The sequence below is a fragment of the Prosopis cineraria genome, unplaced genomic scaffold (assembly GCF_029017545.1).
Source record: "Prosopis cineraria cultivar Desert tree isolate PC_DT_omini unplaced genomic scaffold, ASM2901754v1 PC12, whole genome shotgun sequence".
Lineage (NCBI taxonomy): Eukaryota > Viridiplantae > Streptophyta > Magnoliopsida > Fabales > Fabaceae > Prosopis > Prosopis cineraria.
In genome coordinates this window covers 12,562,955-12,589,241 of record NW_026555343.1, presented here as the reverse complement: position 1 = coordinate 12,589,241, position 26,287 = coordinate 12,562,955, and the positions used below count along the sequence as shown (strand labels likewise).

General features: G+C 34.6%; 2 protein-coding genes across 4 annotated transcripts; one reads left to right on the top strand and one right to left on the bottom strand.

The window, feature by feature from the left end:
• The first annotated feature begins 5,682 nt into the window (after positions 1–5,682).
• On the top strand, positions 5,683–16,482 carry LOC129288313 (leucine carboxyl methyltransferase 1 homolog). Its single transcript, XM_054924828.1, is given in 14 exon segments — positions 5,683–5,954; positions 6,893–6,981; positions 7,089–7,231; positions 8,561–8,608; positions 8,892–8,973; positions 11,787–11,807; positions 11,810–11,888; positions 12,413–12,533; positions 12,627–12,674; positions 12,962–13,045; positions 13,616–13,680; positions 14,372–14,423; positions 15,078–15,116; positions 15,980–16,482. Coding segments are annotated over 14 exon segments (996 nt in total). The 5' UTR covers positions 5,683–5,886; the 3' UTR covers positions 16,037–16,482.
• Positions 16,483–19,670: 3,188 nt separating this feature from the next.
• LOC129288600 (serine/threonine-protein kinase D6PKL1) lies at positions 19,671–24,674 on the bottom strand. 3 transcript variants are annotated; one of them, XM_054925249.1, is made up of 3 exons: positions 24,246–24,674; positions 21,677–23,128; positions 19,671–20,792 (listed from the first exon to the last, which is right to left on the bottom strand). In XM_054925249.1, exons 2-3 carry the CDS (start codon positions 23,080–23,082, stop codon positions 19,925–19,927), a joined length of 2,274 nt encoding a protein of 757 aa, XP_054781224.1. In that variant the 5' UTR covers positions 23,083–23,128; positions 24,246–24,674; the 3' UTR covers positions 19,671–19,924. The 3 variants fall into 3 exon arrangements, with proteins under 3 accessions (XP_054781224.1, XP_054781226.1, XP_054781225.1); XM_054925251.1 differs by having other exon boundaries at positions 24,483–24,505; XM_054925250.1 differs by lacking the exon at positions 24,246–24,674 and adding an exon at positions 23,764–23,884.
• Positions 24,675–26,287: the final 1,613 nt, after the last annotated feature.

Genomic DNA, 26,287 nt, shown 5'->3' with positions numbered 1-26,287 from the left:
GATGATATATTTGACAGACACATGAACTCCATTTTTTAAAATCATTTTTAGTGTTCCTGTTATTTTCTTATTAAAATTTATTAATATGGACCCATAGCTATAGAACCCGTGGCTCCAATGTTTTTTTGGTTATAGCATTTACTTTATTATTTCCTCTATTTAATATTATAAATTTTTTAACTAACTCATATAAATTGATATAATTAGTTAATTCCACTAAAATATTTTTTATTTTTTCAAATATACATTTTTTAATTACAATTAACTCCTTTAATAAGGAATGAATTAAATTGATTGGGGTTAATTAATTTTTTTACTTATTAGAAATATTTTTAAAATAAACGCAATAGTTATTGATAATATTTTATAAAATATCTTATGAATTAAAATATGAAACCTGTTAAAATATAGAAAAGGTGACAGCCACTAGTATTGATGAATATTCTTGATACATTACAGTGAACAATTCATAGCAATATAAATAGAGTGCAAGAATGAGTGAACGGTGCTACAAGTGAGAGGAAAATGATACAAGTAGCCCTAGGAATATTCTAAAATAAGAAAAATTGATAAGAATAGAAACAAGCTGTATAATGAAAACAAGAAATGGACCCAATGTAATTGGGCTTAGCATATCTGGGCCTTTTTACTCTAACAGCCCTCGTCAAGCTGAACGTAAGGGACTAATAGTGAGGCTTGAGCGCAACATAGCAAAACGAGGAGCAGGCAAAGGCTTAGTGAAAAGATCAGCTAATTGGTCTTAAGAAGATAAAAAGGTGATGTTGAGAGTCTTGGCAGCAACTCTTTCTCTGACACAATGAAAATCCGACTCAATGTGTTTGGTTCTAGCATGCATAACTAGATTGGCAGATAAATAAGTAGCGCCAATATTATCACAGCAAAGAGTGGGAGCAGTGGACCAAAAAATAACCAATTCTTTAAGGAGAGATTGAAGCCAGATTAATTCACAGGTAGCCAAAGCTAAAGAACGATACTCTACCTCTGTACAGGATCTAGCCACAGTTTGTTTTTTTCAAGCAGACCAAGAAATGAGATTCTGACCAAAGAAAACACAAAAACCACCAGTTGATCTTCTATCATCAGGACAGCCAGCCCAATCAGTATCAGAGAAGGCAATAAGAGAAGATAAAGGTGACTTGCATATTAAAAGACCATAATCAGCAGTACATTTTAAATAACACAATACGCATTTAACAGCAGTCCAATGAGTATCTTTAGGTAAGTGCAAAAATTAACAGACTTTGTTAACAGCATGAGAGATGTTTGGTTGAGTAAAAGAAAGATATTGTAGACTACCCACAACACTTCTATAAAGAGTAATGTAAGAAAAACTATTGCCATCATGGATAGATAACTTAGTGCCAGAAGCCATGGGTATACACATAGGCTTACAATGTAGCATATTGGTCTTTTGGAGCAGATCAAATATATATTTATGTTGAGATAAAAAAAGACCTTGAAATGTAAAAGTAACCTCTATACCAAGAAAAAAATGTAAATCACCTAGATTTTTGATAGGAAAAAGCTTGCCCAGAAGAGAGATGAAATTTGATATGGACGAAGAATCAGACCCAATGATCAATCTATCATCAACATAAATTAGAATATAAATAGCTGAGGTAGCAGTCTGATGAAAACACAAAGATGAATTAGACTTAGATGGAATAAAACCAAGCTGAGTCAAGCAATTGTGTAGACGAGAAAAACCAAGCTCTTAGAGCTTTCTTTAAGCCATAAATAAACTGATTAAACTTGCAAACATAGTGAGGATATTGTGGATGATGACAACCAGGAGGTTGTTTCATGTAAATTTCCTCCTCAAGAAAACCATGAAGAAAAGCATTTTGAATATCAATTTGTTTAATAGGCCAATCGCCAATGACAGCCAATGATAATATTAGCCAAATCGTTGTAGGCCTAATTACAGGAGAAAAAATGTCATGAAAATCAATACCTTGTATTTGATGAAAACCCTTAGCAACCAATCTCGCCTTGTACTTATCTAGCATTCCATCAGGATGAAATTTCTTGCGAAAGACCCATTTACAACCAATAATCGATCGCTTGGATGGTGGAGGAACAAGAACCATGCCTAAGTAGAATGAAGAGCATGAAGCCAGTGTTCATGGCATCATAATATTCATGAATTTTGAGAGCAAATGCGGTAGAGGTAGGTGTATCAAGATTCAAGCTAACTGTGGTGGTAAAGGCTTTCGGAGGGGGCCATCTAATAGTACCATTGATAAATTGTTTAAGCTTGAGAGAATGGGTCTGAACACGTGTGACCATACGAGGAGGAGATAGAGGAGGAGCAGGCGACGGAGCAGACACAACAGTGATAGAGGGAGACGCAGACAGTGATGAGTAAGGATGAGAAGGAGACGAGGCTGAAAAAGGGTTAGGAGAATCCGAAAAAGAGTTGGACCAGGTAGGGGAAGAAATGGATCTGGTAAGTGGACTCGGTAGAGGAAGAATTGGGCTTGAAGAAGAAGGAGAATTAATGGGCCGAGAATGAGAAGAAGGCTAACGAGAATTAGGCCAAGAAGTGAGATTAGGTAATATAGTATAGGAAGGATTTGGGCTAGAAAAATTTAAAGAAAATAATTGAGGAGCAGGGAAAATGGTTTCATCAAAAATAACATCTCGGGAGATATAGATACGACTTGTCTTAGGGTTAAAGCAATACTACCCATGATAATTACTGGCATAGCCAAAAAAATGCAAAGCACAGAGCAAGGCTCCAACTTGTGACGGACATAAGGCCATAAATTACGCCAACAAGCACAACTAAAAATCTTAAGGAAGGAGTAATCAGGAGAATGATGAAATAATAATTGATATGGAGACTTGTATTTAAGAGATGGTGAAGGCAAATGATTGATGAGATAAATAACAGAAGAAAAAGCATGGACCCAAAATTTTTAAGGAAGAGAAACATGTGTTAAAAGAGCGAGACCACATTCAGTGATATGATGATGCTTTCGTTCAACAGTATCATTTTGAGCGTGAGAGTAAGAACAAGAAATGCTATGAATAATGCCATGTGATTGAAGAATAGAATGTAAGGCTTTAAATTCACCACCTCTATCTATCTGAAGAAATTTTATTTTAGTCTAGAAAAGATTTTCAACTTGGGTTTTGAATAATTGAAAAACAGAGGAAAGTGAAGTGGATAAAACCAAGTATATTTAGTGAAGTCATCAACAAAGGAAACATAATACCGATTACCTTTAGAAGACAAAACAGGGGATGGACCCCATACATCTGAAAAAACAAGAAACAAAGGGGTAGGAGAATGATGAGAAGAAGTGGGATGAGGCAGTATATGGTTTTTAGATATATTACAAGAAAAACATGATGAAAACAATACAGAAGTGGAGTAAGGGAGAGAATATTTTGCTAAAATGTGCTGAACAGTCCTAAAAGATGGATGATCAAGTCTAGAATGCCATCGATCTTTAGATGCTTTAACTCCAAGACAAACAGTAAGAGCAATTCAAGAAGGGTAGAGATAATTATTTGTTGGCCCGTGAAAGAGAAGTTTCTTGGTACGCATGTCCTTAATAAGAAAATAAGAAGGATAAAATTTAAAATAAATGCTATTGTTAAAACAGAAATGACAAATAGAGACAAGATTTTTGTTAGAAGAAGGAACATGAAGTAAATCAGATAAGAAAAAATTGCAAGAAGAAGTAGAGAATTTGCCTGCTCCATGATGAGCTATGGGAAGAGTGGAACCATCAGTGGTATGAACTTGGTCACAACCTTTGTATGGTTCAGACTAGAGGTTGAGGTTGGAGAGATCATCGGTCATATAATTGGTTGCTCCAGTGTCAAAATACCAAGCATCATTGAGAGCAACAGTACTGTAGTTGTGATAAGCCTCGATAAGAGAAGGAGGAGGTGGAGCCTGACAAGAGTGATCAAATCTATGATAACACATGTGCACATTATGGCCATATCGTTCACACAAATGACAGTACAGGTCAGAATAAGAGGAACATCCACCATGACCTCTTCAACCAAAGTGACCCCTACCTCCATAACTAGTACAACCACCTTTGCCACGTCCCCTAAAGGACTAACCAGTATTTGATAGACGAGAGGTATTAACAGATTGGGGCCTTGTGTTAAAATTAACAGATATATCAAATAAAACAGTTGAAACAAAAGTGCTTTTAGATAGACGAGCTTCATGCATAAACAAATAGCTAAGCACATCTTCAGGAGTTAAAGTAAGAGCCCATGTGGTTATAGAGGCAACAATAGAGTCATAATCAGAATCAAGACCATTCAATAGATATGTAATAAAATCAGTGTCATTAATAGGTTTTCCAACAATGCTCAAAGCTTCAGAGAGGAGCATAGCACGTTTAAAGTAATCATTAATGGAATCACCCCTTTTTTTTAAGTTAGTAATCTGATTATGGAGATGAAAAAAATGAGCTTGATTCTCTGAGTGAATAAGCATTCAAAAGCAAGCCATATTGAACATGCTATCTTGTGCTTAATAACTTGTCCAATCAAGGATTCAAAAAGTGAAGAAATGATTACTGAAAGAGCCAATTGATCTAAACGAAACCATTTTGAATATTCAGGATTAAGGAAGCCAGAGGTTGTGAACTCAGGAGGAGGCGAATAGGAGCCATCCAAAAGATAAAATAGTTGCTGGCCATATAAGTAAGGCCCCATTTGCGCCTTCCGAACAACATAATTTTCCTAAGTAAGTTTGATAGAAATAAAATGAGAAGGAGAAGAAGAAAATGAATAAGGAGAAACCAAAAGAGGTTGAGACATAGCATTAGAGCCATCAGAGTCATGTGAAGCTGATGAAGCCATAATAATTTTCATGGCTCTAATACCATTTTAAAATATAGAAAAGGTAACAGCCATTAGTATTGATGAATAGTCTTGATGCATTACAGTAAACAATTCACAGTAGTATAAATAGAGTGCAAGAATGAGTGAATGGTGCTACAGGTGAGAGGAAAATGATACACGTAGCCTTAGGAATATTCTAGAATAAGGAAAATTAATAAGAACAAAAACAAGCTGTGCAATGAAAACAAGAAATGGACCCAATGTAATTGGGTTTAGCATATTTGAGACTTTTTACTCTAACAAAACCTATACTATCAACAATAACAGATAGTTTGGTTCAATTGGCATGAGGGCCAAATTTTCTTTTTTGGAAACCTCAAGTTCGAGTTATGAAAATATATTAGCATTGGTAACAGAATTTTTACCTAAAAGGATCCGGGTTCGATCTAGATTAATCTGGATCTTATTAAAGTTTTTTCAACTAGAGACAGGTCCAAAATATTTGGTGCTGTACAAAAAAAATAAAATTTATGGCATTTTCTTAAAATTTATGACTTAACTATCTTTACTCTATTATTTTTAAAAATTAGTGTTTTATAAAACATGTTCTAAAAATTAAAAAAAATAAAGAAAATGAATGTTTTTCTTATTCTTTTTTATTCTCTAGAATAATAATTATAAAATATCTAAAATATTTTTTATTTTGTTATTTTTTAGAATAATATTTTATATTTTGTCTTTCTAGATATTTTTTGAAAACATTCATTGAAAAAACTGTCCCTATGATGGATTGCGAAACAAGCCCTTGAAATGCAAGATGAAAAAATAAAATAAAAAATCGAGAGATGTTGAGTCAGCAAGCCGATCCGCCCAGTTCTTACCAGGTGTAACGTGAGCGAGGACGAGAATCAACTTGTTCCGCTCGATGCCATAGCAGGCATAACCTAATAATCTTTTTCCTTTGGGGGCTTTATTCTCACCGGAGTTATAACCTGAAAGGTTCGTTATTCTCAATCTCTTCTCTTCCACGAAGCCAACAAATCGATGGCGGATTCACGTAGCAATAGGGCCGCTGTTCAAGCCACCAACGACGACGCTTCCGCCAGTAAATTGTGCGCTCACCCTCGATTCCTTTTTGGTCCCTTCATTCTATTCTTCAGTTGCTGCCTTGTTTCAAGCCGTGCAAAAAATTGATTTTTGTGTATTCAGGATCATGCAATTGTCTATTTTATCTAATACTGGTTTCTTTTAACGTTTTAGCCTGTGAAAGCCTTTTTTTTTTTGGCCCCTTCTCATTTTTGGTTTTGGTTTCTGCGAATTTGCATTTTGGATTGTAACCAAAGTGAAGGGCAATTGAATGTGGCTATTCGATGAGATGTTTGTTTCAGTTAGCATATTGGCTTGGCAAGCTTTTTGTTTGTTTTCTCATTTTCTTTCCTATTACTGTGCTTATTGTGAAAACCGTTCATTTGGGCTTCTCTGACAAACAATATGGCGTAGAAGTTACTGTTCTAAGAACAATTTTCGTTTGCTTTACGATTAAGTTTGATTCTTGTTCTTCCTCCCGCCCCCCTTTGGTGATATGTCCTTGCTTCTTCTTGTTGGAGTTTGCAATTTTTTGTCTTGTTCCATGTAAAGAACACGTCTTTGGAATATTTTCCGTCTGATGGCCATTGACAGTTTTGTTGACTTGTGACAGATGAAATGGTTGGCTAGTGATTATACCCCGGTATGGGGGAATATGAACAATGCTACTTTATTTTCGTGATGTGACTGTGATTTGATATGCAGTCTTTGAATTTGAGAATTGGGGATCTGTTGTTGGGGTAATTGGAAATCTTGTTTTCAGGTGGGAGTGTTCTATTTCTCGTACTGGAATAGAATTTCTTGAGTTTAAGTTTAGCTTGTCTGTTCTCTTTAAATTTAGACTGTTTGAGTCGTCTATATTCTGTTAGTGTGGTCATCTGTTAACATCTTTTTTTTTTCCTGAGTATAAATGAACCAGTTTTTCATATGTGGTGAATAATGATAACTTATAAACTGTCTGAAGGTCCTGTGTGAAGAAGGGATACATGAAAGATGACTATATTCATTTATTTGTCAGAAGACCAATGAGGAGATCTCCAATTATTAACCGTGGTAAGAATTAACTTGAACAAACTGAATTGTTTAAATTTTATACTTATTAAGTATCCTTCAGCCTTCGAGTAGCTGGTTTATCATTATTATTATCTGTGAGTATGAAGGTTACTTTGCTCGTTGGGCTGCTTTTCGGAAACTTCTGCATCAGTTTCTCGATGTTGAGAATAAGACAGATAAAGACAATCCATTAAAGAAGCAGATATTATCACTTGGAGCAGGATTTGACACAACATATTTTCAGTTGCAGGTGCCTGGTTTACCCTGTGAGTTGTCATAAGTATTGTCCTGACATATTCTACACAACTTGTTTTTCTTCTTTCAAATGATTCTAAGCTATTGTCCCACAGATTTTACAGTTTCACTCGAAGAGACAACTGAGGACAACATGTCTTAGGGCTCATGTTTAAGCTTAAAAAATGTGATTTCTAGTTGTTTTAAAAAACTGATTTATTATTTAGAGATTTTTATAAAAAGCAGAAGCTATTTTGCTTTAGATCACAATCATAAAAAGCACAACATCCTAAAGTTTCTTAAAAGTGTTCTTTTCTGTAAAAGGAAGTGATTTTTTCATAAAAAGAGCTGAAACAAATGGGCCTTTACCCTTGTGCTAGACAGAACATTGGAAGGAAAATGTAGTTCCATACTGCATATTTGCCCTTATGATTGCAGCTCAAAACCCTTTAATAATTTTTTTTTTGTTTTTTTTTTAACATTCGCAGTTAATGTGGAAGGCTATCACCTGTAAAAACGTGGGGTTTTGTCATAAATTTATTCATGAAAACATTGAGATGATGAATAAGGAGTTATGTTAAAGTGAGTCAATACATTACTGTCATATTACTACTTGCTATTAAATTGTAGTAATAGGCTATTTGGACATGCCATTTCTTGTTTTTTTTTTTTAAGAATTAGTGAGAAGAGGAGTTTCAACAGGACCTTTTCTTTTATATCCTAGTATAGATATGGATAAGCGTGTAATTCCATTTGTGCCTTACCAAAACTTCTTGACGGGTTTTTTTATCACATTCTTGCCCGTGTTCTGTACTTCCCATCTTCATTCTGATGACTTTAAAGAATTTATGGTTACTTACATGCACTCTTGTAAATAAGAACACAGTGGAATGAACTTATGTTGTATTCATGTTTTTGCTGTGTGTACTGTGATGTAGAAACGTGATTGAAAAACATCCATTGTTTTCTTTTGTAAGTTTAAAACAGAGGCAGTGTAAAAGCTACTCTAACATCACGTGTTATAATTTTTTTATAATATTATGTCATCTTGGGGTCTAAACTCAAAATTCTATGACTTGAAAAATAATTTTCCTTTACCTGTAAAATACAAAGATGCAAAGGGGGGAAAAAACCCTGATATGCAGCTTGTTTGGTGCCATATACCATTTGGCACTAAGATCTTTCTCTTGTTTAGAATGATGTACAGAGGTATGAACTAGCTGAGAATGTGTGTAGCATTGTTTACCTCAATTTCAATAGTTGTTGTAACCCTTCTTAGTTCGTTTATCTGTAATAAATGCTCATGTATAGTTGTAATTGAAATGGCTCTACCTTCTCTTGGCAGGATGAGGGGAAAGCACCGCATCTATATGTGGAAGTTGATTTTAAGGAGGTGAAAACTTGAACCTATTTTTCCTTAAAAGGTTTTTGTTGGCCTAGGCAGTCTCTTTTACTTATTCCCTTATTGTCCCGTCTCAGATTGATAGTAGATGATTTCTCAAGATAATTTACCATCTGGTTTGTTAGCCCAAAAACAATAGAAGGGACTTGTTATGATTAAATACTAATTAATGGCTAATGGAGGTGAAAAAGCTTATTTTTATTTTGTGAATCTCACATTCCGAACAACCATAATCAGCAGACAAGGTTAATGTGGTTTTGTTTATTTGAATTAGGTAACTAGTAAGAAAGCTGCACTTATTGAGACTTACAGTCAATTAAAGGACAAAGTTGGAGTAACAGCAGTTATATCCACAGGTAAGCAATGCTGAATATATTACTGTATATGCAATGTGCATTAGTTAATGGCTTGTGTTCTGACATTAGAGGTGTTCTATTCTTGTGCTGTAATGCATGGTGCTTGAGCATTAACCAGTTTGATATCTTTCTTGGAAAAGTTTAGATATTTGGGAGCCATTATTCAAAATGATGGCGAAATCAGTGGAGATATTTCACATAGAATTCAAGCTGGGTGGTTTAATTGGAGAAAAACTAAAGGAATTATTTGCGACCGTAAGGTGCATAATAAACTTAAAGGAAAGTTTTGTCGCACTGCTATCAGACCGGCAATGTTATATAGTAGTGAATGTTGGGCTCTAACGGGATAGCAAGAGCATAAAGTTGGAGTAGCAGAGATGAGAATGTTATTATGATGTGCGGACATACACGTAAAGATAAAATTTGAAATGAGCACGTACGCGAAAAAGTGAGGGTGGCACCTATTGAGGAAAAAATAGTAGAAAATCGGTTGAGATGGTTTGGGCATATACAAAGAAGACTAAGGGAGGCACCAGTGAGAAGAGTGGAACATATAACTTTGAGTCCGATTAAGAGAGGTAGAGGAAGGCCTAAGAGAACACTCTTGAAAGTTATTGAACGCGATCTCTTAATTAATAATATTCCTAAAAGCTTGATGATAGAGCACAATGGCGTCTTGCAATCCATGTAGCCGACCCCACCTAGTGGGATAAAGGCTTGTTGTTGTTGTTGTTGTTCATTACTTTATGTAAAAGAAATTCAGGGCATGAGGGTCATTTTTTGTATCCACAAAGTGACTTTTTTTCATTTTACTTATCCAACTATTGTGGCCTAGTGGGGCTGGGTTTAGAGTGAGAAATATTTAAATAGTTTAGAAAGGGCTAGCTGTAGTTTCTAATGCCCCATTTGATATGTTGGAATTGATTTTGATGGAAATGGAAATAGATTTGGAAGTGAAAAAAGGAAGTGAGGTTTAAAAATATGTTTGGTATGTTTATAGAATCATGATATAATTGTCATTCAAAAGACCAAAATACCCTCCTTAAACTACACCCAATCTTACCCAAAAGAAAAAAACATAACCACCATCTAGTTCCAGTCCACCGAAAGAAAGCAACGAAATTTGTTTTTCTCAAATCAAACCCACTAATTATCTGATGCAAAATTACAATTGCAATCCAGAATTTGTAGCCAAAGGAAAAAAAAAAACAGAACCACCATCCTATCATGCTCTGCTCTTCAATGATGATGCCTATCAGTGTTTGAAATTTGAGCAAAGCTCTTGTTGAGTGGAACTCCCTCTCAATCGATTGCTACAACTTTCGCCACCTGCTCTGGCCTTCTTCCACTGTGCTGTTCATCACTTTGATGCTGTTTCTTTGTCTCTCAAGGCAGATCTGGATTTTACTCGGCGTTAAGGATTTGAGAAGTGGAATTAACAGTGAAGGGGGGAGAAGGTCAAATGGTCGCCAGGGGGGAGTGTGGAGAAGGTCGCCTGCGAGGAGTGGGGAGAAGGTCGCTGATGGGGAGGGGGGAGAAGTTCAGACTTTGAGGAGGATGATGAGCAACATTGACTGAACGCGGGGGGTAAAAATGAGATGGAGAATATGGAATTTGAAATCCTTGGGTCTTATTGTGGAAGTCAATTCCACATGTTTTGGTGGAAATGGAATTAAATTTTTTTTCAATTCCATCATACCAAGCAAACATTCTTCCTAATTACAATTCTATTTCCATTTCCATGCCTCTCATTTCCATCATACCAAATGGGTCCTAAGTGTTTGCTTATTGGTTCTTCAATCAAATTCACTGATGGTTTAATTTTTATAGGTAAGCACATGATTAGGTTTAAAGAAAGAATTCCTGTGTGTTATGTTTTTTTGTTGGAATCCCTGATTGCCATTTGCAAATGCTGGAGAACTTCACCCAATTTTTAGCCTGATAAGTAATCGTTGGGCGAAAAGAAATATGAAGTTCCTTGCAACAATGGCAGGAAGTGATCATTGGATTATTTTAGTTCTCATATTTGGACTTTTGGAAACTGCTTCTGATTTTGTCGAGTATTTTTTTGAGCGCCCCCCCCCCCCTTCAGCATTTATGAGGTGCTGGCACTCATATGATTAATGGCAGTTAGAAAATCCTTTGGTTGGATATATTGTCCTTCTTCTCTCTATGAAAATTTTCTTATATTTGTATAAAGGAAAAGGTTCTATGTATTTTTAATCATCTTGCATTTAAATGGCGGGTGAAAAATTTGAACATTTGGCACTTCACAAGGTTTTGAAGAATGGACGTGGTAGTTTGAGGAGGGATGATTGTATTTTAGATTGTATTCATGTTTTCTAAAGGAAGAGTGAAACTTACATAAATAATTAAAAGTGTTTCTTTAACTTTTTTCTTTATATTGTAATTTAATGGAAAATGCTTAAAGGAAACAACTATGAACAGAGCTGGTGATTCTAATTAAGACCTATTACATGATCTCTCAGATAAAGTTTGCTACATAATGGAATTCTTAAGATGCACTACAGCCCTTGGAAGCTCTTGGACTCCCTCCATTGCAATTCAGTAGTTCAAAACTAGGTGCTTTTTTATTTATTTTACAAGACTGAAAATGCACAGCATCGGAGAAACTATGATCCTTTCACGAAGCCTTAAATTCCAAAACTGCAAACTTATTAGCTTTTTGATTTAACTTACTGCTTATAGGAATAAAATAAAATTAACTGATATTTCAGTAGTGAAAATTAGCATTTGGGTATCGGTTGAAGTTTTGATCTGAACAACTGCTGCTGATCTTTCATTCTATGCAGAGAAAGGAGAAGTGCTTAGTGATCCTACAAACTACTCCCCGTTGACCTGCGTGACATCGAAAAATTGAATGATATTATATCTCTAGCTGGTATGGATCCAAGGTATGTATTGGGTATCCACTCTCTCTCTCTCATGCAGTGTGAATTTTCGTTTCCATTTGTATATAACTGAAAATTTGTTTAAAGGCTCCAGCACAATGTGGGAAATAAAATAAAGCTTATAGAATCTGGAAGCACCTTCAGTTATATGGTTTACAATTTTATTCTTCAGAATATTTGAGAGTTTATCAGTTTTTGAGTGCTTCTAAATGGCTTATGACATTGTCAATGGAGTTCTGTGGTCATTAATTTGCTGAAGACATTATGGGCTATATTTTCCATGAACTAGAAATAGTTCCGTGCAAATGCATGAGGTCATTAAAGGAGCAGCTTGCAAACAGGGGAGAAAGGCACACAACCCCCAGGCAACTAAATTGCTTAACTGTGTTAGATAGGAAAATTTTCTTCTGTGGTTATAAGGAAAATTGCTTAATAACTGTGATATTACGTGACTCTGGTTTATTCTAAAGAACGTTGTCTATTTGTTGTATAATGACCACATTACTTAGTTCTGACGTTGTCATCAGTCTGCCAACTTTTATAATTGCAGAATGTGTTCTGATATACTTAGATCCGGATTCAACTCGTTCAATTGTTGGTTGGGCTTCCCAAGCATTTAAGACAGGAGTATTTTTTCTTTATGAGCAGGTTCCAGTCTTCTCAGCAGTATCATTTTTCTTTTCTTCTGTTTGGTTTAATCCAAGGTGATCTTCTTTACATTAAATGGTTCTTTGTCAACAGATCCACCCAGATGATGCTTTTGGGCGGCAAATGATAAGAAATTTGGAGGTCTGGACATCAAAAAATTATTGCTTTTATGTATTTGATTTTCTTTTCTAATTATGTAAGATTACAGTTGGAAATATTAATCTCCCGATTGGAAGTTCTTCACGCTGTCAAGAACATCATTGTCCTGCATATTTTATATCTTTTAACTGCTGAACCTTTTTATCTAATTCTATACATTAAATTACTTGAGGACCAGTAAACCCAGTTGTCGTGAATTAAAATATAAATGAAGTCAACTATATATAATTGAAACCAAGGTATAATTTGTCTTTACTATGTTGTTTCAGAGTCGAGGTTGTGCACTCTTGGGTATTTATGCTACACCAAACTTACTTGCAAAGGAAAAATTGTTTCTGGACCAAGGATGGCAGGTATGACGTATAAGCATCGATGGAAATGAAGTCCTTACTCTCTTAACTTCAGTTGGAATCATATATTGTGTAGTTGATGTGATGAATTACACATTGGTGTTTAGAACCTTCTAAAGGATAATAATGGTGTAAACATGATTCCAGCTTTAATGCTGAAGAACATGGCAGTCTAATAGACATCTATTATTATCGCTAAAGGTTGACAATCAATGGCATAGTTGATATCTCCTCTATGATGTTGCTGGCAGATAAGAGATTTTACTGGAAAACGTGATGATTTCACCTTATTATAATCTAAGGAATTGGAGGCCTTATTGTATGGGCATTTGTGTTTGTCTGCTCTCCCACAAAGAGAATATACGATGCCAATCCTCACGTAGCTTTCTTTCTTTCTAATAATTTTTGTCCCTATGAAATATCCTTTTCCCCTACTAACATAGCATGCCTTACATATAGCACATACAATCATCCCATTTATGTTTTCTTGTTGACATTAATTTTTCATTTTTATATAGTTAATTCACGTATTCTACATGAATTGATAATTTTGTCTTTCTGCATATGTTTCAGAGGGCTGTTGCATGGGATATGCTAAGAGTGTATAGTGACTTTATTGATGCTCATGAAAGGCGCAGGTATTTTGCTCAACAAATTGTGGATTGTTTGCATTTAATTCTTCTTTGCTGCCACTATGGTGCTGTGTTACTAAATGCATTATAGTTGATACATTGGACATATCCTTTAAAAAGTGAAACTATATTGGTTGCTTGCAACAGTGTTAACCCTGGAGATCCTTCTTAAATGCAAATAAGAAAGTTAACCCTGGAGATCTTTCTTAAATGCAAATAATAAAGTTAACCCTTAGGTTGAATGAAATTTTGGGCTTATAATTCCTTTTTTTTTCCTTCCTATTTCATGCTTTATCATGATGAAGCGATGAAAGTTTTTATTTTTTTTAATTCAAATTGCTAGAGGCGGTTTGGGAAGCTTCCTTCGCTCTTCCAAAGTAAGCATCAAAAGTAGCTGCTTTTCTTGATGACTCCGTTGAAGGAGAATCCTTCTTTCCTCTTTGTGGAAGTCTCTTTCCCCATTTTATATCCCATCAAGATTTTAATGCGTGTTAGGTACTTTACCTTGTTAAACTAACATGTTATTGTTATGTGATGAAACTTTCACATTTCTTGAATCTAAAATTTTTTACATCCACACAGGCTCTCTCTGTCCATAATTCTCCAGTTTCCTTTGATTTTTTCCTCTTTAGGGATGGAAGCCTTTATCTTTTTGCAAAATATTAGATGGTACTAATTAACAATGCTTTAATTATAGGATCGAACGGCTGGAACTATTTGATGAATTTGAAGAATGGCATATGATGCAGGTTATCCCTCTTCTTCATTCCTGCTGTTAATAGCCCCAAAAGTGCCTGGATTTTGTTTGATATACTTTGCTGGGGCTTTCAACTGCTGTTCAATGGCCAAAAAACGAAATGGAAAAAATTGGAGCCTGCCTGGTTTTCTAATTTTTTTCATTGAAAGTTGAACACGTCACTATCACTAGTAGTCTAAAATTATGTTTTCTAAAGCTTTAGTCAATATTTCTGAGATATTTTTCTTATAGGTAGAAAATAGAAAACATTGGAAAGATGTTTATTGTCAACAAAGTGAGTGTTGGCATTTTTGCAAGAGAGCCTCAGATAATTAATTAAAGAAGTTGATCGTCAAGTTCAGAATTAATTAACACTCATGGCTATCAATGTCAATTTGATTTTACAACAAAAGCAACTTTTCAACTTTACAAAGCAACGTTTAGTAACCAACCACACTGTTAGAGCTTGTTTGGTTTCCATTGAAAAGAGAGAACACGATTTTTTTTCAAGTGTTTGATAAATTATTTCCTGAAAATTGTGTTCTATATGTTAGCCAGACCCATCGTTTTCACCAATATCGTATCAACTTGCTTGTCTTTAACGGTGAGTTATCTATTGTAATGCCACAACCACTGGCACCTGAAGTGTCTGCTATTTGATTTCCAGGAGCACTATTGTGTGACTTATGCAGTCAATGACGCCATGGTAAGCACTCTTCATCTTTTTTATGTCATATAAGCATTCTGGGGAAAACATTTCATTAAGGAATAGATAGTATTTCATAAAAATTAACCCACGTATAATTTGGTGGTATGATGATTGATTAATAGTGGTTTAAAACATCTTGTACTTATCCTAAGCTCTCCAACTGCTGTGGTAGTTGATGCCAGGAATAAAGTTGTTTAGACATGATCATTTTGGCTGAAGCATTTCTGGCAATTATCCATCAGATGGAGACTCTCCCACCATAGACATGAGTGCGTAGGTTAATGTGGAACGTGGAGAGATTGACTTCTGTTTTTAGATATTAACAAGACACCCAAGTACCTCAGGAGCTATGCTTCTAATTTTTTTTTGGCAGATTGGGCATGCTGAGAATTTTTTTCAGATATTGAGTTCTGTTTGTTGTGATGCGTTTAGAAACCATCCACGAATCATGCGGACAGGATGCATCTATTAGGCAATGTTTGCTACACGGAAAAATAATTTTTAGAGAGTAAATGGAAAATGTACCTAAAAAGAAAATTGGGTAGGCACATTTATCATTTTTTTTTTAGGAGACACTTTTATTATGCACATGTATTTTCCTATTTGAGGTAATTATATTTGAGGCACTATTGAGCACTAAATATAGACATCTTTCTCAACGGGGCTTCAAACCTAAGTTTGTTATATCATGAGGGATTAACTCCTTCTACTAAACTCAACCTCTATTGATAGAAAACACTGTTCTACCTATCAAACATTGCATTACATTTTCCAGATATTACTGTAATGTGGGGTATTGGGGAGAGACATCAGATATATCCAGCTCAGCATTTAATTTCTGCCTTTCTTCTATGATGCAGGGTCTTTTTGGGGATTTCGGTTTTCCTAATGACAGTAATGTGCCGAACTCCTCATAAAGCACTCGAGTATGCTCCAAATGCATAGAATATCTTAATTCTGTGGTCATGCGGTTTTATTGTAGCCCCCAGCTTGGTAAGCGATCCTGGTGACAATCAAGGCTTGGAGTGAGGATAATAGTTAAAAGTTGTCTATGAGCTACTAGTTAGTTACATCGCAACATTAAGGATTATTACGTGGATGTACAGAATATATCTCTGTCTTTTTTCTTTTTTTCTTTTTTTTTTTTGGTTTGACAAAACAGATCCTTTCTGATTCCCAACAAGAGGCAACTGTTTAGAGTGTGTTTGGAACCACATTAGCTAGGTTTGGTGATTAAATTTTATGGTGTGTTTGGATCAATGAGGATTTGAATTTGGACGTGAGCCAAATCTCTCATTTAGATATATAAAAAATTATGAATTTGGATTTGGTTTGAATACAAATCCATTTCAAATTATAATTATTTTGCTATTTCAAATTCTCCATATATTCTAATCATTTAAAATTTTGATTACTTCAATCATCTTATTCTCTTTGCATTTTTATTCTTGATATTTGTATGACTATCATATATTTTTTCATATTTTGTCGATTAAAAAATAAAAATGAACTTGTTATTTTTAATTTTTCATTTTTGTTTCAAATTTAAGTTCATATCTCTACCTCATTTGAAACTTTTTAGAGTGCCCTAAAGAATTTTAAATATATAGATCTCAAATTTTAAATTTTAAATTCAAATCTAAATTCTTTAATCTAAATACTACTTTAGTTTCTGTTTGGATTATTGGTATTTTTATGATTATCATATCTTTTCGCATGTCTTATCAATTAAAAAATATAAATAAATTTGTTATTTGTTATTTTTTATTTTTGTTTTGAATCTTAGTTCATTTCTCTATTTCGTTTGAAATTTTTCAAACTACTCTAAAGAAGAGTTTTAAATATATAGATTTCAAATTTCAAAACTAAAATTGAAATATAATGTAACATCTTGATTTTTTTAAAAAAAATAATAATAATAGAAATTTATATTATTTGAAATTATTCAGAAATAATAATATAATTAGAAATTTAATTATGAATTAAAAACTTAGGTTTAAAATTATATAAGAAATATTTTGTTAAGATATAATTTTAAGATTTAAAATAAAAAAAATTATGTGTGTGTGAGTTAAAAAAAAAGAAAGAAAAAAAAAAGAGACACTGTAGAAGTCCCACATTGATTAGATGTGAGAAGTGAGGAGGCAGGCACAGGCGAAGAGGCGCGGAAGGAAGCAAAAAGAAATATTTTTGTAATTTGTAAAAATTACAACTAATGGCTCAAGGTGCAATTTGTAAAAATTACAAGTAATGGCTTAAAGGTTTGAATAATTAAATTCAGACCTATAGTTTTTTTTAATATAATTGTGGGACCTAAAATCTTATTTTTATATTATTTTTCTCTCTTCCTCTCACATTGCTCGGCGTCTTCTCGCAAGGAGGGATTATTTTCTTTTTCTTCATGTATGTTCCAACTTTCCTATTTATATTAGCATTTAAAAAATTATTTAAGTATAAAATTAATTTTATAATTATTTTCTAAATAATATTAGCTTTCTAGTGATATAATTATTTTGTAAAATAGAGTAAATATTTTGATTAGGATTTTTTATATAGGATAGTTAATCTGATGATATGATGGATTAAAAATATAGGTTAAAGCTCTTAGAGATATAATAAATATTATAGAATATTTTTTTGAGGTTAAAACTCATGTTTAAGAATTTTTGAGTTAAACTCTAGATCTATATGGTTGAATTTATGTTGAATCTGAGATGTAGGAATGAACCTTTAATTATTAAATATTTATTTAAGTATGAATAGGTATTTTTAAGGTTATAGAAAGGTGATTTGAGGCTTCAGGATAATTCTAAAATTTTTAATTTATTTTTGGACGAATTTTTAGAATATAGAAGGATGAAATTGTGATATTAGAAGTGATTTGAGACTTAAAAATAGTTCATTAGGATACGAGAATTTTAGAAAAGAATTTGGGAAGTTAAATGAGGCATAAATCTTAAATTAGTATTAATATGAATTATAGATCTAAGACTTTCTAACTCTTTAAATTAGAGTTATTTATTTTAATATAAAATCAATATATAGTATTATGAAATAACTATGTAGATTGTGTTGACAAAGATAGTGGTGAAAGAGGAGTTGTGAAGGGGAACTTGTTATTTAAGACACAAGGTAACCATTATTAATGTGTTATGATGGGTGTGTTTGTGAATGGTTATGTGTTGTTTTATTGTTTGAAAAAAATTATGAATTATTGAAAATAAATACTGTATATACTTGTTTGAAATTATTGCTAAGTGGGTTAAAAATTTATTTTTGTTTATCATGATGAGATATTATTGTTCGGATATATTTCTATTTGGATATTTGAATGATGCATAACTTGTCAGGGTATTTTAAAGTATGGTGTTAATGAGAATTTATGTTCGGTTAATTATTACCACGTGGTAAGCTCTCATTGGACCCAATGAGTGGCGTGTCGCTTGGTCCAACTCACCTTTGGTCGGGTGATTTGGCGAAAGGAGGATATAAGGTGCATTCATGCAATTAAATACTTGTTCGGTTTGTTTGGAAATATTGTTCGATTAAATATTTTTGTGTGCCCACTTAGCAATCGCATGATTAGTTACATCTGCATGCATCATTACATATTAATTTTTGATTACTGAGACTCTTAAGTCTCATTCCCCGTGGTTAATATTTTTACAGGAGCGAGTTCGGTCGAGAAAGCACCAGAGGTGTAACTATGGTGTATGAGACACCATCTTTTACATTACCTCTCATTTTATATTATGCAATGTATCTTGTGCCACCCTAGGACATTTCTTATTTTGACAACATGTAAACTCTAATCTTTTTTATTAAATACATTTATATGACCAACAGGATTATGTTTGTCCCTCTCTTATTAAAATTACAAAGAATAGTTGAACGTAGTTTATGTTTGCTTTGGTTCCAAGCTTAATAGATTTGATCCAAAACAATATTTTTATAAGTCAAGAGTCACTTTTACTCTTGAACTTTTTGCATAAATTCTGCAACTGTCAGCCTAATTTTGAGTCATTTTTGCCCTTCAACTCTTAATCCTATTTTTATTCATTGCACAATTTAATTCCAGGGCCATAAATTAGTAGTTCGTGAACCCTATGGTGAACATGGCTAAAATAATATATACTGATTACTGAGAATTAATTTTTACTAAAGAAAATTATAGATTTAAGGCTGACTATGAAAAATTACAACACTTCATTTTAGGACAGTTCAAAGTAATCTAAATTCAACTAAACCGATGAAAAACCAAATATCACAAGTTTCTGAATAGTAAGAAAACATTTAATATAAATGTTTAAAAGCAGCTAGTTTCGAATTTTTTTTTTAATTCTAAATTCCCTATAGAGATATTGTACTTTTTTTGTCACTTTTTTATCCATCCAAACTAAGAAAGAAATTCACAATAAAAAGCTTGAAGATCCATAGATGAAATGCAGACTATATGATATGTGAGAACCAAGCCTATGAAAACTGAGAAGAAATGCTATTAGCTGAAGCAATTAATAGCATCAGAAGTGAAGTCATTTTGCCCAGAAAAGGGACGAAGGAATGAAAATGAATAGATTCAATGAGAATAACTAAATTCTGTATTGGAACACTAGATTATAAAATCATCCATATCAACAGTACTCTAAGCTTAAGCCATCATCTTTTCTTGTTTCCAATTGAAAAGATTTTGCTGAGACATACCCAACTGAAGAAGTAACATGCTAATGCACAGCCAGCTCATGTAAAATTATAGCTGATGATGATGATATTGGTTACACAATTCAAACCCGACACGAAAATCCATGCTAGAAGAACTCAAAATCTAGATATTTACCCCCAGACTTCATGTCAGTACCTACCATCCTCTTGCTATTGTTGCCAACCGGATCTGGTGGTCCAAATCTTGCAGCCCCAGGAATCTCGCTCTCGATGGGTCTAGGCACTTCCGGGGGCGTGCTGCACCGGATCAAGGCCCAATTTACACCCTCAAAGAAGGGATGCTGCTTGATCTCAGTTGCACCTCTCTTTACTCCGAGCCGGTTCTGTGGTTCCTTCACCAGCAAGCCTCGGATCAGATCCCGGCTAGCATAGCTAGTGGCCGGTGACTCAGGAAATTTGAGCTGCTGGCCAACAACGTTGAACAATGTAGCGCGATTCCCTGATCCTTTGAAAGGTGTTTTACCGTATAAGAGCTCATGCAGAAAGATTCCAAATGTCCACCAATCCACTGCACTGCCATGACCTTCTCCTTTGATGATTTCAGGAGCAAGGTATTCATGGGTTCCAACAAAGGACATGGACCGAGCTGAAGTGGGCTCGGCCACGAGCTCTGGAAGCGTGTTGGCTGATAACCCTGGATCAGCTTTAGGCTTCTGTGATTTCTTGTTTTTCTGAGGAAAGAGCCGAGGGATGAAACATGCAGGCTGGATGCATACTGATGAAGGCTCAGTACAAGCTGGCTGGACACAGAAGGCACCACCTCGTTTTGAAGGGTCACCATCAGACGTTCTAATCAATGTTGGCGAAACAGCACATCTAAGGGAGAGATCAAAGTCTGAAAGCATAATGTGACCATCATCTCGGACCAGCACATTTTCAGGTTTAAGGTCTCGATACACTACTCCAAGCATGTGGAGATATTCAAGCGCTAACAGAACCTCCGCAGCATAAAAACTACAAAAATGACACAATAAAAATAGTATCATAAGCTAAAATCAGATATGGATATTATTTAATAGACCACGTTCAACAATCACAGACAGGCAATTGAGTAACATTTCACTCGCCCTTCAACCACATACAAAATCATAGGATAAGTATCATGGAAAGAAGGGGAGGATGATATATTAAAATATAAAATATATTAAGTACAAGCACTGATAAAATACATGAATTTCATCACCAAGACCAGATAAAGAAAAAAGATACACGCGCTGCGTTAACGTGGGGAATAGATGGCCCAAAGGGATTTACATGAACATTATATCAAAACAAACAGAATTTTCAAACATGAAGGTAAAATAAATGCATATAGAACCAATTCTTTTATCTTATGTTCTATCACAAATAGAGTGCTGATCAAGAGAGACAATCAATTTACGGACTTGAAACCAAAACAAATGCAAGTGTCAAATCACATTCTAACAAGGATAAAAAATATCCAAGAGCGAAAGAAGTCAGGAATGAGAGATATGTGCCTCTTCTTTAGACTATTGTTCATGGGATAGCTTAAGGGTTTCATAGATTGAAATATTTCACTTTAAACGCAGGTTAATTACAAACTCATACTCCCCACTTTCTTTTCTTCTTCTTTCTCATAAGAATAAAAAAATTATTTATTTAATAACTCAAGATATTAAGGATTAAAGAACGGATTAGAAAGATTAAGGAACATGCATGAATGGCGCTGGCGCACACATACATTGATCACAGACAAATCAGCGAAAAGCAGTTCATTGCAACAGAATAACAAGTAGAAAGTAGTTATCAGAATGTAAGTCTGTAAAATTAATAACATATTGAGCAATTTCAACACCAAAAAAAAAAAAAACACATACCGAGCAGCATACTCTGAGAAATGTTTCCCAGGTTGACGTTGCCTTAAGGTGTGTAGATCACCTCCAGGACAGTATTCCATCACCAGACAGCAAAATCTGTCTGTCTCAAAATGGGTATACAAAGTTGGCAGAAATGGATGGTCAAGCAGCTGCAATATCTCCCTTTCAGTTTGTGCCCTGGTCAGCTTCTTTCTGCTTGCCAGGGATGCCTTGTCCATAACTTTCATGGCAAAATAACACCGAGTTGCACTCAACTCTGAGAGATATACACTTCCAATATCACCACAACCAAGTCTCTTGAGTAGCTTAAAATGACTCATGCCCAAAATTCCATCCCGAGCCCGGATGGCAAGTATAGCCTTCCACCGAGGATCATTTCCTTTGTGAGGCTTATTGGCACTACCAGTAACATTGCTCCAGTTGCTGTCATCACTGAACCCGCTGCTATCACTTGCTTGACTAGCACTAGTTTTTGTACTCTCTAGAGAATCACCCCGCACACTCCCCTTAGTACTATCAAAGTTCCTATCTAAACTAAGCATGCCATCACTAGTGAGTGCATCACTCCGGTATGTACTTGCACAACTATTAGCAATGCTCATTGCAGTGACAACACCAGTACTATCAATACTGCTAAGTGGACTGACATTTCCACTTGGAGGTAAAGATGCATCCCAAACACATTCTTTCTCCTCAGAATCTGGATGAAGGAGACAGTGATCAATATTCTGAGATGTACGAGGACCCAAAACAGGAGAGGGCAAGTTCCCCATATCACTTTGTTCTTCAACTAGACTTTCTGCAGGGGAAAGAACAGCTGGGCCTGGTTTTTTAGCCGGAATTCGAATTGAGAGATCTTCTAGGGCAGAACCCTTCATGGAAAAACTCTTCATTAAGCCTCCAGCCTCAGATTTGTTTTGACCTATTGGTATAATAACTGTTCGCATGAGATCCGTATCAACTGGTTCAGGGGGATGACTAGCACCAGCAAATGAACTCGGACCTCCTTCCTCAAATAAATCAAAGCTTCCCTTTAATGCCTCAACATCAGATATAATTTGTTCTGTTTCCGGCAAAGATGCCTTTCCTTTCCATGTTCTTGCAGGTGCAAAGTGAACAGGTTCATGAGAGCCAGGACCATCAAATCCTACATCATCTCTAATCAAAACTAGCCTGGCATTTGATAGCTGAGCCACTTCCCTGATGGATGCCAACCGTGTGATTGGTCTATCCTGTGCTCTCGACAACTGATGGACTTCTCTTGCTGAAATCCCTCGCATGCTCGAAATATCGTGTGAATTAGACAACTGACCATCTCTTCTTGCTGTAGTTGCGTGTGGATTTGATACCTCAACAAGAACAGGCAATGTCCGAGGAAGTGTCTTTGGCTCTGAAACCCTCTCCATGTCCCAAATCACTTATCATCACACAAAGACGTCAAGGAAAAAAGACCTGCAAAACAGAACTATAGTTCATATAATAGAAGCTTCAATCCCTTAAACTCAAGAAGCTTTTACAGAAAGCCAAAAATATGCCAAAGAATCATGCATCCTTGCTTTGCTTTGTAAATTTTGCGTACAGAAAACACAAAGGCCATCACAAATTAAATGAACATAAAAGTAGCATATACCGAAAAGCCAATAGCAGCATGAGTACCCAGGCAAGGAATCCTAACCTTTATCAACCATAATGCTAACAGTCAAAATTCTAAACCCTAACATTTGACCATGAATTTGCACAATCCATGAGCCCATTTTCTGGAACAATCTCAGCTATAATCCCCTTTAAAGCTTGTGATCTATATAGAAACTAATTAAGGTTTATTGGTTTTGCCGAAATGGTATTCTAATAGAGTCTTGAGCTGTGAGTTGTTGCTTCTCCTCTGACCACAATGAATGCTATGACCTCAATGAATCCTATAGTTCTGACTTTGATCTATAGTCATCTCCCAAATTTAGCTTTTCTAGCATAATTTGCAACCGGGAAAAAAGCAAAAGAAAAAACGAAATGGAAGAGTATCTTGAGCTTAAAGGAGCTTGATGGCAGATTAAACCATCAAAGTCTAATTGACACACTACTCAGAGAACCTGAAAATGCAAAACCCTTGAGGAAGAAGCCTAAACTTGCAACTTTCTGATGAAGCTCAGGAGACCAGGATGCTACATCCTTCATCCAATCACAAATCAATAACTTCAGTTCCAATAAGCTATAAAAAGAAATGGTATCTATTCATAATAGAAAGAGAACCCAACTTCACGGAATATGAAAAAGAAAAAGCGAGAATGAGATATAGACAGACAGACAGATAAAGAAAGAAAGTGGAATAAAGAATATCAGAAGGTCGAAAATGCCAAAATGCTAAACTCCGCTTGACCCCATTCCTTCTATTTGCATCAGAGAACAATCCTACTATCAAGCCTACCCCAGAATATTCAAAGAACAAGAGAACCCAGAACAGAAAGAGTCTGAAATTGCAAGAAAAATGAAGAGGCAAAGAGATCTAGGGCAACAACCCCAGAAGAACAACCCCAGAAATTTGAAGACACAAGCGAAACAAACACAAACCCACCATTCAAATGAAGCCAAAAATCGCGCACGAACAAGCTTCACACCAACGGGGTATGTCTTAATTTCTTCCCCCTTTCTCCCTCTTTGATCTACAAGAGCTCGAGGGAGCTCAGAGCTTCGATTTTCAGCCCTCTCCCTCTATCTCTCTCTCTCTCCCCAAAGCTCAGAAACTAGAATAGTGGGAAGGGAAGAAGGTGATCCACCACAAGGGAAATGGGAAAGCAGAGAGAGCTTAAACCTGCTTTTCTCTCACAAGAAAGCAAGTTCCTTTCTGAGACGAGCACAAGAGCGAGGGCTTTTCTTTTGGGGTGATGATAGTCATGGGTACCTTTTGCTTTATTTTCTTTGGTGTTGCTGCTTTGAATGGGCGGCACCAAGCAGCCTGGTACCAGTACGCTTTAGTCACTGAAGAGAGAGAGAGAGAGAGAGAGAGTGGGACCCAGGAATGGGACCAGAGGTGTTGGTTCTTTAAGGCACATTGGTTTTCAGAGGTGGGGACTGTGAAGGCGAAGTAACTATGCCCTCTCTCTCTCTAATTATCTCTGTCATCACTACGAAATCCTTTCTCCAAGATCGGTTTTTGGATTCCGCAACCGCAATACAGCTCCTAGTCTCTTTCCAGTTTCCGCCACCTTCCTCGCGCGTGGTTTGAGTTTGACCCTCTGCTTTTACTAATTTTCTATTTTTGGAATAATTCACAATTACAATTACTATTTTAATTTTTGTCCTGTGTGCATATTCTAAAAATGAGAAAATGATCAAAATTCAACCAGTCCGTGTCTCAACTAGAGTAATCAGTTTTATCTCAATTCTAATAATTGTGTTGTATTGCCTAAGGTCAAAGTTGATTTTCAAAGTAATCCTTCCAATTCCCATTATAAAATATCTCTAATTACTTTATTAAAATTAAGGAGAGACAATTAAGGTATTAACTTTATCTAAAAATATAATAAACTTTTAATTTTTACTTCTATTTAAATGAAAAAAATTTTAAATTTACATTACATTCTCTCTTATAATTAATAAATTTAAATAGGTAATATATTAAAAAAATATAATTAATATCCCATCAAATATATTATATTAAAAATGAAAAAAAAAGAAAGCACCTATAATAAAGATCGAAGGCAATATAATTTTAAGACTATTTAAGTGTGGCTCCCCACCTATTGTATTTAATTTTTCACTTTAATTATATACTAATCTTTTTTTTTTATTGTGTGCATGTGTCCTAGAACTAAGTCAATGGACGGGCCAAAATACAAGACCACATTATAGAGGGCAAAAAATTAATTTTACTATTTTTGACAAGCAAACACCAATTAATTTTAATATTTTTTTTGGTATCATGGATGCTTGCTAGGGGGGAAATAGACTAAATTGAGTTAAATTTTGAATATATAGATTTGAGCTTATGTGATAAATTAGATATTTGAAGTTTATATAAGGCTTTTTTTACAGTGAAGGCCTGAATCTACTTAAAATCTAGCTTGGTTTGAAAACCTATTTAAAAATTTACTTAAAAATAAGTATTTTAAATAAACTCACATTTTAATTTTAAACGTCTCAAATATATTTTAAGACTATTACATTATACAATATATAACCTAATTTATCAATTATAATATATAATAATTAAAAAGATTTACCAACTATAAAATTAATATATAAGTTTAATATAACTAAAAATATAATTAAAAATAAAAATTAAATTGATTAAAAATTAAATGATGAAACTGATGTGCTTGTAATATGTTACATTGTGTGTGTAAATAGGTTGGCCTGTTGAGCTCGTAAAATAAATCTTAAAAAATAAGCATGATTTATTTAACTAAATAAATATAATTAAAAATATAAATATAATTTAAATTTATTTAATAAATAAATTAAGTTAGGTTTAAAATAGATCAAAGTTGTGGGCATTTGTTAGACAGCTAACCTATTCCCACCCTAGTGTTTGGCCCCTAAATCTACATGTGTTCTATTATTAGAAGTAACATGTTCGTGACATGACTAAATATTAAAGATGGACTTTTTTATCAA

Bases quoted from the DNA above. Each gene is read 5' to 3' on its own strand.
- LOC129288600 (XM_054925249.1), bottom strand. From the start codon at position 23,082: ATGGAGAGGGTTTCAGAGCCAAAGACACTTCCTCGGACATTGCCTGTT. The intron at 20,793-21,676 runs GTATGTGTTTTT...TCATTTTTGTAG, and splicing joins TTCTCAGAGTATGCTGCTCG to TTTTTATGCTGCGGAGGTTC.